The 13,819-nt window shown below is 40.9% G+C and overlaps 1 protein-coding gene across 2 annotated transcripts in view; it reads right to left on the bottom strand.

The window, feature by feature from the left end:
- Window positions 1–1,656: 1,656 nt before the first annotated feature.
- Window positions 1,657–13,819, bottom strand: part of BNIP3L (BCL2 interacting protein 3 like) — a 31,366-nt gene continuing 19,203 nt past the window's right edge. For both annotated transcript variants that reach the window (XM_070416625.1, XM_070416626.1), the window contains exons 3-6: window positions 13,357–13,429; window positions 6,558–6,661; window positions 6,289–6,438; window positions 1,657–4,364 (exon numbers count right to left, since the gene is read on the bottom strand). In XM_070416625.1, the coding sequence (XP_070272726.1) occupies window positions 4,316–4,364; window positions 6,289–6,438; window positions 6,558–6,661; window positions 13,357–13,429 (376 nt within the window). In that variant the 3' untranslated portion in view covers window positions 1,657–4,315. The remainder of the gene's footprint in view (window positions 4,365–6,288; window positions 6,439–6,557; window positions 6,662–13,356; window positions 13,430–13,819) is intronic.

Genomic DNA, 13,819 nt, shown 5'->3' with positions numbered 1-13,819 from the left:
TCCTCTGCTCTATCTTCAAATGTTAAACACTTCACTGCTATTTGAACTTTCTTCTTTCCTCGTGTTTAAATCTTTAAATACTGTATAATATATACATATGTGTCTCAGGGTTTCACTTCCACTCCAGACCTTTCCCCCAAGTTCTGGTTCTATACAAGAAGTGGTTCTGTTCAGACCAGCTCAATGCATCAAAACAGAAACTCACTCTCTCCTTATCACTCTACTGAGGCCGGTGCATGAAAATCCATGCACTGGAGGGGGTCCCTCAACCGGCCTGCCCCCCTCACAGTCCGGGAGCCCTCAGGGGCAGGAGGCGACCAGGCAATCAGGGGAAGGCGATGCCCCATCACACCTCTGCTGCTGCCACTGCCAGCAGCGCAAGCCTCAGCCGGGCCTGGACCTGAGCCTCAGGTGGCTCTGGGGGGGCGGGGGAGCTGAGGGGACTGGGGGACTCTGGAGGCAGGCGCACTGGCGGGGCTGAGGGGACTGGGCGTCACCATCTTGTGGCTGTGGGCGCCGCCATCTTTGAGGGCGGGGCAGGGCAATTAGCATATTCCCTCCTTATTGGCTGTGGGCACCGCCATCTTTGAGGGCGGGACAGTCAATTAGCATATCCCTCTTTTTTAGATAGGATTCCTTCTCCTGTCCTTTCTCAGTTAATGGCATCGATAATGACTCAGGCTCTCCTCCAACCCCCACCACCATAAAAGCACACAAGCCTTCTTCCTCTCTTAGTCATCTTCCCACCACTGCCCTTAGCTTCGGCCTCATGCCTACACACCCGCCCTAGGGTCACAGCCCCTTCTTCGTTCCCTACAGAACGGAAGGCTCTTGCCTCTGCACTTTCCTTCGCGCTTTCCTAACGGTCTAAAACTTAAGTCTTTTTTTTTTTTAATATATTTTATTGATTTTTTACAGAGAGGAAGGGAGAGAGATAGTTAGAAACATCGATGAGAGAGAAACATCGATCAGCTGCCTCCTGCACATCTCCCACTGGGGATGTGCCTGCAACCAAGGTACATGCCCTTGACCGGAATCGAAGCTGGGACCCTTCAGTCCGCAGGCTGACGCTCTATCCACTGAGCCAAACCGGTTTCGGCAAAACTTAAGTCTTTAACCAATTCTCTGCTTTCAGTAAGCCCCTCGAAGGCATTCCACTGACTACACACAAGTAAGCTCAACCCCAGAGGCCGCATACATTTCAATTTGGTTCAGCAGTAAATTACACTTTCAGTTTCCTCTCCGCAGTGTTTCCAGCCACACTGAACTTCATGCTATTTCTGGGACGTATTTTCACATGCCAGTTCCTGCAGTCCCCTTCACAGGCATGCTATGCTCTTCACTCCCTTTTGCACCTGTTGGGCACTTACTTGTCTCTCAATACTTCACCTCCTGTACGAATAAGGTCCTGACACTCCTGGGCAGAAGAAGAGCTCTGAATGCCAGTCACACGGCATTTCATGCCCTTCTCCAACCATCACACTGTGTGGTGCCTGCTCCTGAGCGCAGGCCTCTCCCGGGCAGGAGTGCCTTCCCTCCCGCAGTGCTTGCTTGGACAGTGAGGCTCCAGGACTTGAGGAACTCAATGGTATAACTGTTCCCGTCTCCTCTAACTCCCAGACAACACACATGACAGAAATGGTACACAAACAGAAATGGTTTTGTGAGAGCTTTAATGGCACAAATGATTATAGCTACAAGTTATACATGTATTGTAAACGGTATATAATGATACAAAGTGCTAACTAAATAGATGAAGAATGCAGAATCACTTTGGCTCAGTTAATTCCAATCATTTCAACAACTGGTTCACTTAAAAATTCATCTGCCTGGCTAAGTCTTCAATTTTTAGAACAGTAAATATTTGTACTGCAATCAAAGTAACTTGTTGCACTTTTCAATGTGCAAGTTTGTACAGTTTCACTCTTGACTCTATAAATACTTTAAGCCAGTTTTATCACACAGTAGAAAAACGAAGCCTGCCTTTTCATCTCCAAGTTGTAAACAGGTGTAAAGCTTTTTAAACATTACTCTTAAAATGTCAACTCTTAATTGTTGGATTCTCCTTTCCAATCACATAATCTGTTTCTGTTCAACACAAATCTGGGGAGGAGCATAAATATCTGTCCCGTAAGCTAGTGCTACCAATAAACACTGCATGATTCCACCTTGTAGAAGTTCTACTGTGACCATGTAATAAACAGGACAAAATTTCACTGGTATTTTTAAGAAAAAGGGCAAAACTAAATTTATTTTCAATGTTGAAAAAATATCATTAATATACCAAGTTCAATCATACTGATAGAACTGTTACTGAATTTCAAGAGAGCGATGCAGTGCCTGTACAAAGTTGGTCGTATTTTAAGAATAATTTTGCTTTTCCCTCCCATAATGCCAAATTGTATATTATAGCGGTTTAATTATTTAGTTCTCTTAACTTTACCAGCTTTTCCAATTTTATTCAGGCTTTTCAAAATCAGTGGATCATCAAATTTTTGTTCTTCTCAAAGAAATTTAAATATGAACACTTGAAATAAATAGGTTACAGAAGACAAATCAAGTGTTACCAGGTTTAAGAATAACATAGAAACAAGGTATAATAAAAAGATGTCCAAAATTATTTAGCATACATTGCTAGAAAGAAACATAAAGTAAAATAATTCAGAAGACTATTTTGTATATATCATCTCTTTCTTAAAGCTAGCTAGCTATATTCCTGAAAAAAAAGATAGTCAGAAATTTTTTTTTTGTTACTCGGTACGTTATTTTCCACTATAACACAAATTTTTAAAAACTTGATGTGAGAGAGAAGAGTTAGTTTCTGCAAACTGGCAAACCTGGTTGTCAAAGTGTTTTTATTCAAGTCAACCTGATGTACTTTATTTAATGAGTATTTTGCTAGTTTTAAAATTAACAACGGTCTCTAAATATTCAATAGTAATGTCTATATCATAAACAGTAATTATTTATATATAAAACATATAATAGTATCCTTCAGAGTCATGCTATGTGTTTTGAAACCCAATAAATCTACTTGAAATAATTGGTAATCCTGATGCTTTCTAACAATTTGGTCCTAAAGCTTCACATTTTAGAAACAAACACACAAAAAGTATGTCATTGAAGGAAGTTGTTGAGAGTTCTGGAACGTGAGGAGTTTAATGTATCTGAAAAGATGGCTACAAGAGAGAATGACCAGTGCCTGCAGGATCACAGGAATCACCGTGGGGAGATTATACAGTAAACATTAAAAAGGAGAGGTCAGAAAAAAACAAATGGCATCTTTTCAGAACTGTGTCAAATGTTCCCACAAACCAAGTCTGTTTTCAAAGCTGCACAAGTGCTTGGAATAACTCGGAAACAATTACCTGTGGAGTTTAAAGGCTTCCGAGTGTGCGTGATCTTCCTGAAACAATATGCGGATATTTATACCGCAAACTGGACCTCATTCCAAAGCCTCTTCTTAGAAAAAAAACTTCTTTTTTAAATTTAAAGAAAGTCATGAAAAATTCACATGCAGCTAATAAACACAAAAATACCCCAAACACACACAAATCCCAAAAGCAATTTCATATTTCTAGGCCTGAGACGTTCCTTATCAGAAATAAAGATTCTACACCATAGAAAAGACAGCATTACAACCTACTAGTATTAAAATCTGCTGATGTATTTTAGTTCTTATTCTATTTCACACCCATAGACCGTGTCCTACAAATTAAAAGGTGCCATTAGGAGGTTTAGACAAAGCTGGTTTAAAATAAATTTTTATTGCCCAAGGTATTTTTTTCTTGTGTCTTACGTGTTTGTTTGTTTTTCTTGTTTCCTTTTTTAATAACTATAAATTCAAGCTTAAGGAAGCTTGCCTTTTTCTTGAAAAAACAAAACAACAAAGCTTTTACGTCATTTGCTAGTCTTCTCTAGTTTTATGAGCGAGATGGTAGTCATCTTGAGAGAGTAAAATTTATACCATGAGTGATTCTGGTCTAAGTCTGGTGGCACTAAAAGGAGACAATAGCATTATTGACAAAATTATTATCTGCTGGTGGCATTTGCGGAAAAGAAGCCCTTGCAAATTTCTAAACAACAGTAAACTCTGTTAGGAAATTCTAAAGTCTTACAGGCCCAAAGAGAATGAGGTTAGTAAAATGCCTCAACAGAGTTTGAATAAAATACTGAATTTGAGAGTTACTGGAGCTTGGATATGTAAAAATAGGACTGTAGGTTGGGTCATGCTTACAAGGGTCTCAAGTTCAAATAAACTACTGTGACAATACACCACTTCACAGGGCGCACGCGTTCCCGGGGCTCCTGGCCTTCAGTAGGTGCTGGCAGAAGATGTGCTCAGTCGCTTTCCAATATAGATGCTGAAAGGAAACAAGTGCATATGTTCACGGGCTGCGGCAGCTCTGCACCAGCACCTCCACAGGCTCAACTCTAGTAACCACCAAACCTTTCAGTCCTTATAAAAGGCTCAAAAAGTCTCAGTGCCCAGTTCCCTAGCGCCCTCCCTGAAATCCTCACTGACTTACTAAAACTAGTCTCCTGCCAGCCAAACTGGTTTAATACGATTACGTTTTAACCCATTAGGCAGGCCTGGCCAGCACAGGGGCAGTGACCAGACAAAGGAGAGCTGAGGGAACAGGCCCATCACAGAGCAAAGCAGAGCCAACCTCCTTTGGATTACTCCTTCGTGGAGACAAAAAAATTCCACTTTTTTTATAGATTGACCCTTCAGATACAAAATATAGTAATATATCAAATTATAACGCTGCCAGTGCTTTACTTTAAGAGGGCTCTTACTAACAGTTTAACTCTTAAGGCTTAAGAGCCTAATATTACTTTTCTATGCAGAGCAAATATTTTGCCCTTAAATAACCTAAGCCGAAGGGAAGTTAAAGAAAATATGGAATTAGTCCCCCCCCCCCCCCCCCGCCCCCCCGCCGCCCCGCTGCCGGGCACAGCCAACTATTTAAAATTCTTTTTTCTACATTCACCTATAACAACAGTTACACTTAGGCCAGCAAGAGAAATAGTCTGGGTTCATGAAAGGAAGAGGTACTACAAGGTACAAAAACCAACCTCTTGAAGGCAAATGAACTACTGTGCAGTCAATGCTGTGGGGGAATTTCAACTCCTCAACCCCTGCCCCACACCAATCCCACACAACACTCACACACTCCCTTCCTCCACAAACACCTTCCCGTGCTGATGTGATCACTGTCCTCAGAAGCAGACCGTGCACTCAGAAAGACAAAAGGGTGTGTGGAAAAGCCATGCACGTTTCCATGGTCATGACTATGAACATCTCTCTGGTATGCTGAGCTCCTTAAAGGGGATCTAAGGGGGTGATGTGCCTTTTTATTATTATAAAGAGAAAGTGACCCACTGGACATGCTTAAAGAGAATAACAGTTATGTCTTGGAAAATAATTAACAGCTAGTGTTTAACTCCTAAAATCTTTCAAAATCTATTTCCTCAATTATTCAAATCAAGAAAAAAAAAAGAATTTAAAAGACATGCCTGAAAAATTAATGAATTATAGGTAAATGTGGGATTAATTTTAGAATAATAAATAAAAATGCTACAAAAAGAAAAAACAACAACAGTATCCTCAAACAACTTACCAGTTTTACTCAAGGACTATACAATAAAATGGTGTATTGTCCCAGCTGGGATGAAAAAAGTTCCCATCAGCCCCCAAATTTACACACTGAAGATTAGTTTAAGATTTAAATCATCTTGAGTAATTTATAAGCAACAACAAAACCCAAAAAAGAAAAAATCAGTCATAGATGAGAACACTTAAAATGATCGCTTTGGCCTTAGCCCGTTTGGCTCAGTGGATATAGCGTCAGCCCACAGACTGAAGGGCCCCGGGTTCGATTCCAGTCAAAGGCACATGCCTGGGTTGTGGTCTTGATCCCAGTGTGGGGCATGCAGGAGGCAGCTGATCAATGATTCATTCTCATCACTGATGTTTCTCTCTCTCTTTCCCTCTCCCTTTCTCTCTGAAATCAATACAAATATATTTTTTAAAAATGATCACTTTGGAAATTAATATGAACAACCTATTTTTCAAATAAGAAAAAAACTCTACTATTAAAAATGCCTATAAGTATACCAACCTTAGTAATTCTTTTAAACTCACACCCTATTTGCACTAAAACTTTAAAAGCAAAACAATACAAACAACTTTCACATGTATTTCTTTCATCTGGAAATAAAATATGAGGATAAAATGAGCAGGAAAAAAAAACTCCAAACTGTTATGAATTGACCAGTACTTACCCTAGCCCCAAAGCCAAAACATGAGAAAGGAAGAGAGATGGAATGAACACCTTAAGAAATTCCGCAGAGAAAATGCCCCCCTTCTTCATGGCTCCACTTTTCCTCATGCTTAAAGAAACAGAACGTTTAGGGTGCCTGAAGTGGAACTCCCTGGGGGAAGAAATGCAGAAGTAGGGATCAGAAATGCATTTGCTAAAAGTACCTTGGGAACTAGCAGGTCCACTGCATATACAGGCACTGTATCCACTGAAAAACATGTGAGAACTTACTTGGGGGGAATGTTTTCAGGCCTACTGGACCAGTCGGACACCCAGTCTACACTTTTCTTCAAAGCATCAACTTCTCTCTCGCCTTCTACAACTTCTTCTTCTGACTGTAAAGGAGAATTCAAACTTTAAAAAAAGACAAAAAGAAAGACCTGTTCTTCCAACAACAAAAGACAAATCTAGACAGAAAATCATAAGGCTGTACATCAGTCTTTTTATGTAAGAAACATGCCATTTTTCTAAAAAGGCTGACAAAATAATCGAAAATCAGAGTATTTAATGTCTTAAAAAGAACTTGAGTTTCACTGTTTTTTATATCTAAGCATAAAACATGAACCTGAAACATCAATGAAGCCTCAATAAAAAAAAAGTGAAACTGAAAAAAGCATATTTGAGGATATGCTATCTAAAGTGTGGAAAACGTTAATAATTATTGAAACTGGGTGATGCTTATATGAAGGTCCAATGTAATACCCACTTTACTTTTGTATGTGTTTAAAACTTTTCATAATTAAAAATAAAAGGGAACATATCAAAAAGTACATGCTAACAAATATTAAGTGATGAGAAAATAAATAACTTGGAGACTTGATGAGGAAACAAATAATCCTATATACTAAAGAGCTAATATGCAAATGGTCATTACACCCTCACACCCTCACACCCACACGCCGTAACAGCTCAGACACTAAACACTGGGGAGAGAGGACTGGGGACCAGCCAGGCACAAAAGAGCTTGCTAGAGAGGAATGAGGACCAGCCAGGCTGCGGCCTGGCAGAGGGACAAGCCGCCCACCCCACGGTCCTGGGTGCCAGTGCCTGCATCTGCAGCCAGCCCGGGCGAAGCCGTCCTGGGTCCTGGGTGCCTGTGGCCGGCCTGAGGGAGGGAAGCCTGGGTCCCAGGTGCAGGGTGAGGCAGAGGCAGTTAGTGGCGATCAGGCCAGCAGGGAAGCAGTTAGGGGTGATCAGGACGGTAGGGGAGCAGTTAGGGGCGATCAGGCAGGCAGGCAGAGGTGTTAGGGACGATCAGGCAGGCAGAGAGGTTAGAAGTGATCAGGCAGGCAGGCAGGCAGGCGAGAGGTTAGGAACCAGTGGTCCCGGATTATGAGAGGCAGTTGATCATCCCCCAAGGGGTCCTGGATTGGAGAGGGTGCAGGCCGGGCTGAGGGACCTCCCCACACTCCGTGCACAAATTTCGTGCACTGGGCCTCTAGTAGTATATATTAAGCGTACATCGAGAGACAAGTGATTCTAAGCACTTTCCATGTATTAACTTTTACCTTGCAACAACCTATAAAAATAGGAACTATTAATATTCCATTTTTATACATGAGGAAACTGAGATATAAGTTCAGTAACTGCCTAAGGTTCCTAAGCAGTAAGCAGCAGGTCCAGAATCCAGACCCAGGCAAAATGTCTCTAGAGCCTCCACTCCTCAGCATTAGGTTTCACTCCCTGAAGATTATACTTTTCTAGACAAGTCACGATCCAAACACTTCCCCAGGTTTATTCAACTACTTAAGCCAGAAGTTTTTTTGGAATACGTTATTTTATACTGAGTCAGAATTTGCCATCTTTCATATAAAAAAATGAAAACGAAAACTCTTTTCTCTTTAATAATAATCTAAATTTTTTTGGCCAAGAGCAATCAAATTTTCCAAAAGCTTCTTTCAACAGAACCCACAGGAATGAGACATTCCTAAAAATGACACAGCATTATTTGTTCACTTTTAGGGAATGTGATGCTATGACCTCAAACCAAAGGATCTCAAAGCTAAGGATTGTTTTTGATTTGCTATTTTGTTTAAACGGGGTTGTCTTTGACCAAAGCTTTCATTCTTATCCATCAGCAGTTATGCAATGCAAAACTTGACATATCCCTGTGATTTTTTTTTTTAAATATTTTATTGATTTTTTACAGAGAGGAGGGAAGAGGGATAGAGAGTTAGAAACATCGATGAGAGAGAAACATCGACCAGCTGCCTCCTGCACACTCCCCACTGGGGATGTGCCCGCAACCAAGGTACATGCCCTTGACCAGAATCGAACCTGGGACCCTTCAGTCTGCAGGCCGACGCTCTATCTGCTGAGCCAAACCAGTTACGGCGCTGTGATTCTTTTTGACAGGTGTAGTTCTCTGTGGAATAGCTGCCTGGGGAAGGTAGCTTCAGATACTCTCTAGACACAGATAGTCCCTTTCATTATCAAGCCAAAAATCCCTGTTGAGCTTTGCTACTCTGTAGTATCATTCTTATTTTGTTCAGCCAGACTTAGCAAATTCCACTGGATGACACAATGTAGCCTTTAGGACTCAGCTTTTCCACTGGGTATTGAGATTACTCAGAATCATGAGTTGGCTCTTTAGAGTAAATCTAAAAAATTCCAAATAAAAAAACATAAATTGTTACAATTTATTTATAGATCAGTTCATGTACACACAATGTCTGACTATATTCAACACACTGCAGGTCTTTCCTGTTACCTTTCCAACTTTGATCTCACATGTCTCTCTAAAACTGCTCAAAGGTTTTAGGCTTAGTCCTAACTGGTTTGGCTCAGTGGATAGAGCGTCGGCCTGCGGACTGAAAGGTCCCAGGTTCGATTCTGGTCAAGGGCATGTACCTTGGTTGCGGGCACATCCCCAGTAGGAGGTGTGCAGGAGGCAGCTGATCAATGTTTCTCTCTCATCAATGTTTCTAACTGTCTATCCCTCTCCCTTCCTCTCTGTAAAAATCAATAAAATATATTTTTAAAGGTTTTAGGCTTAAATTTGTGAACGAAGTAGTATTTCATCCTTTCTGGGACAATGAAAATGTAATAAAGTGTTTTGTTCTACTTTTTAAAAAGAAGATGTACTTTTCTCTCAGATGAGTTTAAAATCGGGATCCTAAGCTCTCCATCCAGCTCTCCTCACTTAGTACCAGCCCTGTGCTTCCTTCTATTCATCTTAAATTTTCCAGTTTTAGATTTTAATTGTCTTCCAACTCTGAGAATTCCAGAATATGGTAAAAATGCATTTATTCTAATTAAATAAAAGTCATGCTTTCAACCGAATCAATAACCCTCTCTCTACACCTATTCAAGTAGCAGATTATGATCATGTTGGCCTGTCCTCAGGTGGAAGGCCCTTCCCTTCTATTCACTTACACTGTCCTTCTCTGACTCACCTCAAGTTTTTAGGTCTCTAAGCATGGATAGTAAACTGCATACTGTGGGGTCTGTGTTCAAGTAAATCAGTTTACAAAAGGGAAAAGGGAAGACAATTTCAGTTTCTAGCATATTCCAAAGATACCCAACACTGGTTAGGCCTCTTTGGTCCCAGAAACACACTCCAAAAATGCCTTCAAGAGACAATCTATGGTCCATTTTCTGCTACAAAAGTGAGACTCTTAAGGATTATCATCCTAAAAGTATAGTTTGAATGACCTTTTGCCTAAAAACATTACACCTTGGGCTTCCTCATACTGTAAGTCACCAGACATGTTTTAGCTCATTCTCAAGACCTTGTGCGCTCTCCTGAAATCAATCCCATTCATGACTTACTGTAGTTGAGGAAACAGGGGTCAGAGGCTCAGGCAGCCCTGGTTTCGATCTGGCTCTGTCACTTACCTGCTTTAATCTTAGAGAAGGAGCTTAATTAAGACAAAGCCTCACCTCTCCCATTTGTTCATGGACACAATAGCACCTCTTTCACTGCACTGAGAACATTAAATGTGGGAAAAATTTAAAAAAATAAATTTAGCACCAATAATATATCTAATATACCTTTCCTTTCTCCTTAGAAAAGGCTAAAAATGTCATATTCCTCATATAGACATATAAAAATATTTAGTAAGAGCAAGTACCATAATAGTCTTCTGTTAACTGTTTTTAACTGTTTCCTAACCCTAAACTTGCTTCTCATTCATGAAAAAAAATCCACCCTCCCAAGCCCTAAAGTGATTAATTTTAAATTATCACTTCTGCAATTCAAGAAAAAAATTTAGCCCGGCCAGAGTGACTCAGTGGTTGAGCATCGACCTATGAACCAGGAGGTCACGGTTCAATTCCCAGTCAGGACCCATGCCCCTGCTGACCCCCAATGAGGGGCACGCAAGAGACAGTCAATCAATGATTCTCTCATTACTGATGTTTCTATCTCTCTCTCCCTCTCCCTTCTTCTCTGAAATTAATAAAAATATATATTTTTAAAAAGTTTAAATGGCCTTTTGAAAGTTAAAATAAATAGTACCATTGATATTTCCCTCACTAAAAGTCTTACTCTAAAAGATACTCTGTTTAAACTGACTGATCTGATTAGTAATATCGCTTACCCAGGGCTTGATGAGAACCAAAGTTCTTTTAGGTACTTGTTTCTGAACAGGGATCACACTAGCAATGCTATGATAACCTGACACAGAGGCCAAAAGTCTTACATTTTCAACCCTAGACGTCCACTTAAATTCAACTGTTAGTTAAGCCTAAGTGTACACCAGCTACTCCATGAGCCAAGCAAGAGAGCACTTATCACAGTGTTCCATTAGGTTGTTAGGTAGATTATTAGAGGGAAAAAAGTGTATGTGGAGGGCGAGGGAGATCTAAGGTCAACTAAATAATTGGGAAATACAGATTTCTTTACTGCAGGAACTGTCAGAGCCTTTAATATGTTACCACCTGCTGTGACTAATGGTGTGTGAGGGTGAGGAAGCCCAGGTCTGCATTATTTTCCACTTACTTGACTTCAGAACTACCTTATGGAGCTTTCCATTGAGCAAATGTTCCTCAAAACACATTTGGAAAATGCTAACCTAGTTTTCAACATATCTATACAAAAGACATTATGGATTGAGGACATTTTCCTAGCAACAGACTACAGCAAAGAATTAACTTCATTTCTCTATCTTGGGATTTCTTAGCACATGTCTGCCATGGAAATTTCATAGACTTTCCTCTTCATTGCTATAGTTTACTGCATACGGACATACAAAAGCCAGCAATTCAACAAGTCCAATCAGACATCTTCCTATATGAGAGCCTTGCTTCTACATAAGCTTCTCTGCAGAATAGAGTTCATCATAAATTTGTATCCAATTCCAGAGGTTTCCTAAGTTTCAGAGAACAGCACAAATACAGCATAGTCAAGGTAGGAAGAAACCGTGCAGCCTTCCTTCACAAAGAATGCTAGGTGGATCCCAGACAACATGCAAACATTTCTAGTGCAAAGGTTTAAGACATTGTACAGTGAGAACCCCACAAAGTTCTTATTAGAATTTATTTAAACATTCATTTAACATATATTCTTCAGACACCTTAACACAAGAGAAAAGGACAATGATTCCTTCCTCAAAAATTTAAATGACACTTTTAGGTGACCTGACGTATCAATTAAGTTAAGGGTTGGCTATGAACATTCTAAATTGCTAACAATTATTTACTTACTACAGGCCCAATGCATGAAATTCGTGCAAGAGTAGGCCTCCCTTCCCCTGGCTGCCAGCACCGGCTTCCCTCCGGCACCCGGAACCCAGCCTTCCTTCCGGCCACCAGCAGGCACCCAGGAGCCGGGCTTCCCTCGAAGCCCCAGCTTTGTCTAGAAGGTCGTCCGGAAGGGACATCTGGTCTAATTAGCATATACTTTTACTAGAGGCCCGATGCATGAATTTGTGCACAGGTGGGGTCCGGTTGGCTCACCCCGATGAGGGTCCAACAGGGGTGGGGCCAGCCGGGGAAAGGGGCCGCAGGCGGTTGGCTGGCTGGCCCCGCCCCCAATCAGGGTGTTGGGGCCAGCCGGGGGGAGGGGCCAAGAGAGGGCTCCAGGGCGTGTCCATCCTGTCTTGCTCAGTCCCAATCGGTCGAACCCCAGCAGCAAGCTAACCTACTGGTCGGAACATCTGCCCCCTGGTGGTCAGTGCACATCATAGCGAACAGTTGAGTGGTTTTAGCATATCATTAGCATATTACGCTTTGATTGATTGAATGGACGACCAGACACTTAGCATATTAGGCTTTCATTGTATAGGATTATTATAGATCATAAATTTTATAATGTAAACCTTTATAAGCTTCCAATACTATATCCATCTATATTTCCAACAATGTCAACTCCTACTGACCTGCATTTATCTTCTTTAACTTAAGGAACCTATGTAATTTAGATCAATTTTTTCCTAGCTGTTGAAATTCACCTTAAAAGTCATTGCTTTCATTTTGGACACAGAATACCTGGTTCTACAATAACCTTTCTTTTCATTTATTTTGTGACCTTAAATAAGATATAGCTTGGTTTTCTATTTATAAATTCCAGAAACTAGCCTGGAATACTGAAATGATACATCATAGACAAGAATTTTCCAAGTCTTTTAGGGTGTTGTCCCCAAATTTTCAGTTGTAAAGGAGCACAACAAGGACTTTATCATCTTCAGTGAATTCTAAAATCAGAAAACTGAGTAACTTAAAACAGCTTCAAACTATTTTTTTAAAGTCTTATTTTTTTTAAAAAAATATATTTTTATTGATTTCAGATAAGAAGGGAGAGAGGGGAGAGATAGAAACATCAATGATGAGACAGAATCATTGATTGGCTGCCTCCTGCCTACTGGGAATCGAGCCCGCAACTCGGGCATGTGCCCTTGACTGGAATTGAACCCGGGACCCTTCAGACCGCAGGCCGACGCTCTATCCACTGAGCCAAACCAGCTAGGGCAAGTCTGCTTATTCTTTAAAATATTTTAGCTCAACATACTTAGAGGCTTGTATTTTCCCTAGTTATTTCTTGTAAATCATAAAAATAAATGATCACACCCACACAAACACACATACACACCTGAGAGCTATGGTCCCTGCTGGTGTGCATTTCCACATCAAACATAATTTGCCCATCTTCTTGTGGGGAAGGGCTAGAAGAAAAAGAATTGAGCCATTAGTTTTCATTCCATTTTGTCAAATAAATTAGCCTCTACTGGAAATTAGAAAATTGAAAGTTACAGTAGTATGGCTTTGAAAAGCAGCAAATCAGAAGTATACAATCCTATCTAATAAAAGGGTAATATGCAAATTAACAGTCACTCCGTCACAAAGATGGTGGTGCCCATAGCCACATGATGGCGGCGCCCAGTCCTCTCAGCCCCACTGGAGTCCCCGGGGTAGGGGGGGGGGGTGGAGGAACGCTTGCATCGTCACCCCCAGAACAAGGCAAGCATTCCGCTGGCGCATGGATTCGTGCGCAGGGCTACTAGCAACCCCATAAAAGAAAACATGAAATTGAGCACTTTTACTTCCAAAATGTT

This window comes from Myotis yumanensis, unplaced genomic scaffold (genome assembly GCF_028538775.1).
Source record: "Myotis yumanensis isolate MYYU_CA2020_CCGP unplaced genomic scaffold, mMyoYum1.0.hap1 SCAF_5, whole genome shotgun sequence".
Taxonomy (NCBI): domain Eukaryota; kingdom Metazoa; phylum Chordata; class Mammalia; order Chiroptera; family Vespertilionidae; genus Myotis; species Myotis yumanensis.
The sequence above is the reverse complement of the archived record's forward strand: the minus strand, read 5'-3'. Positions and strand labels throughout refer to the sequence as shown.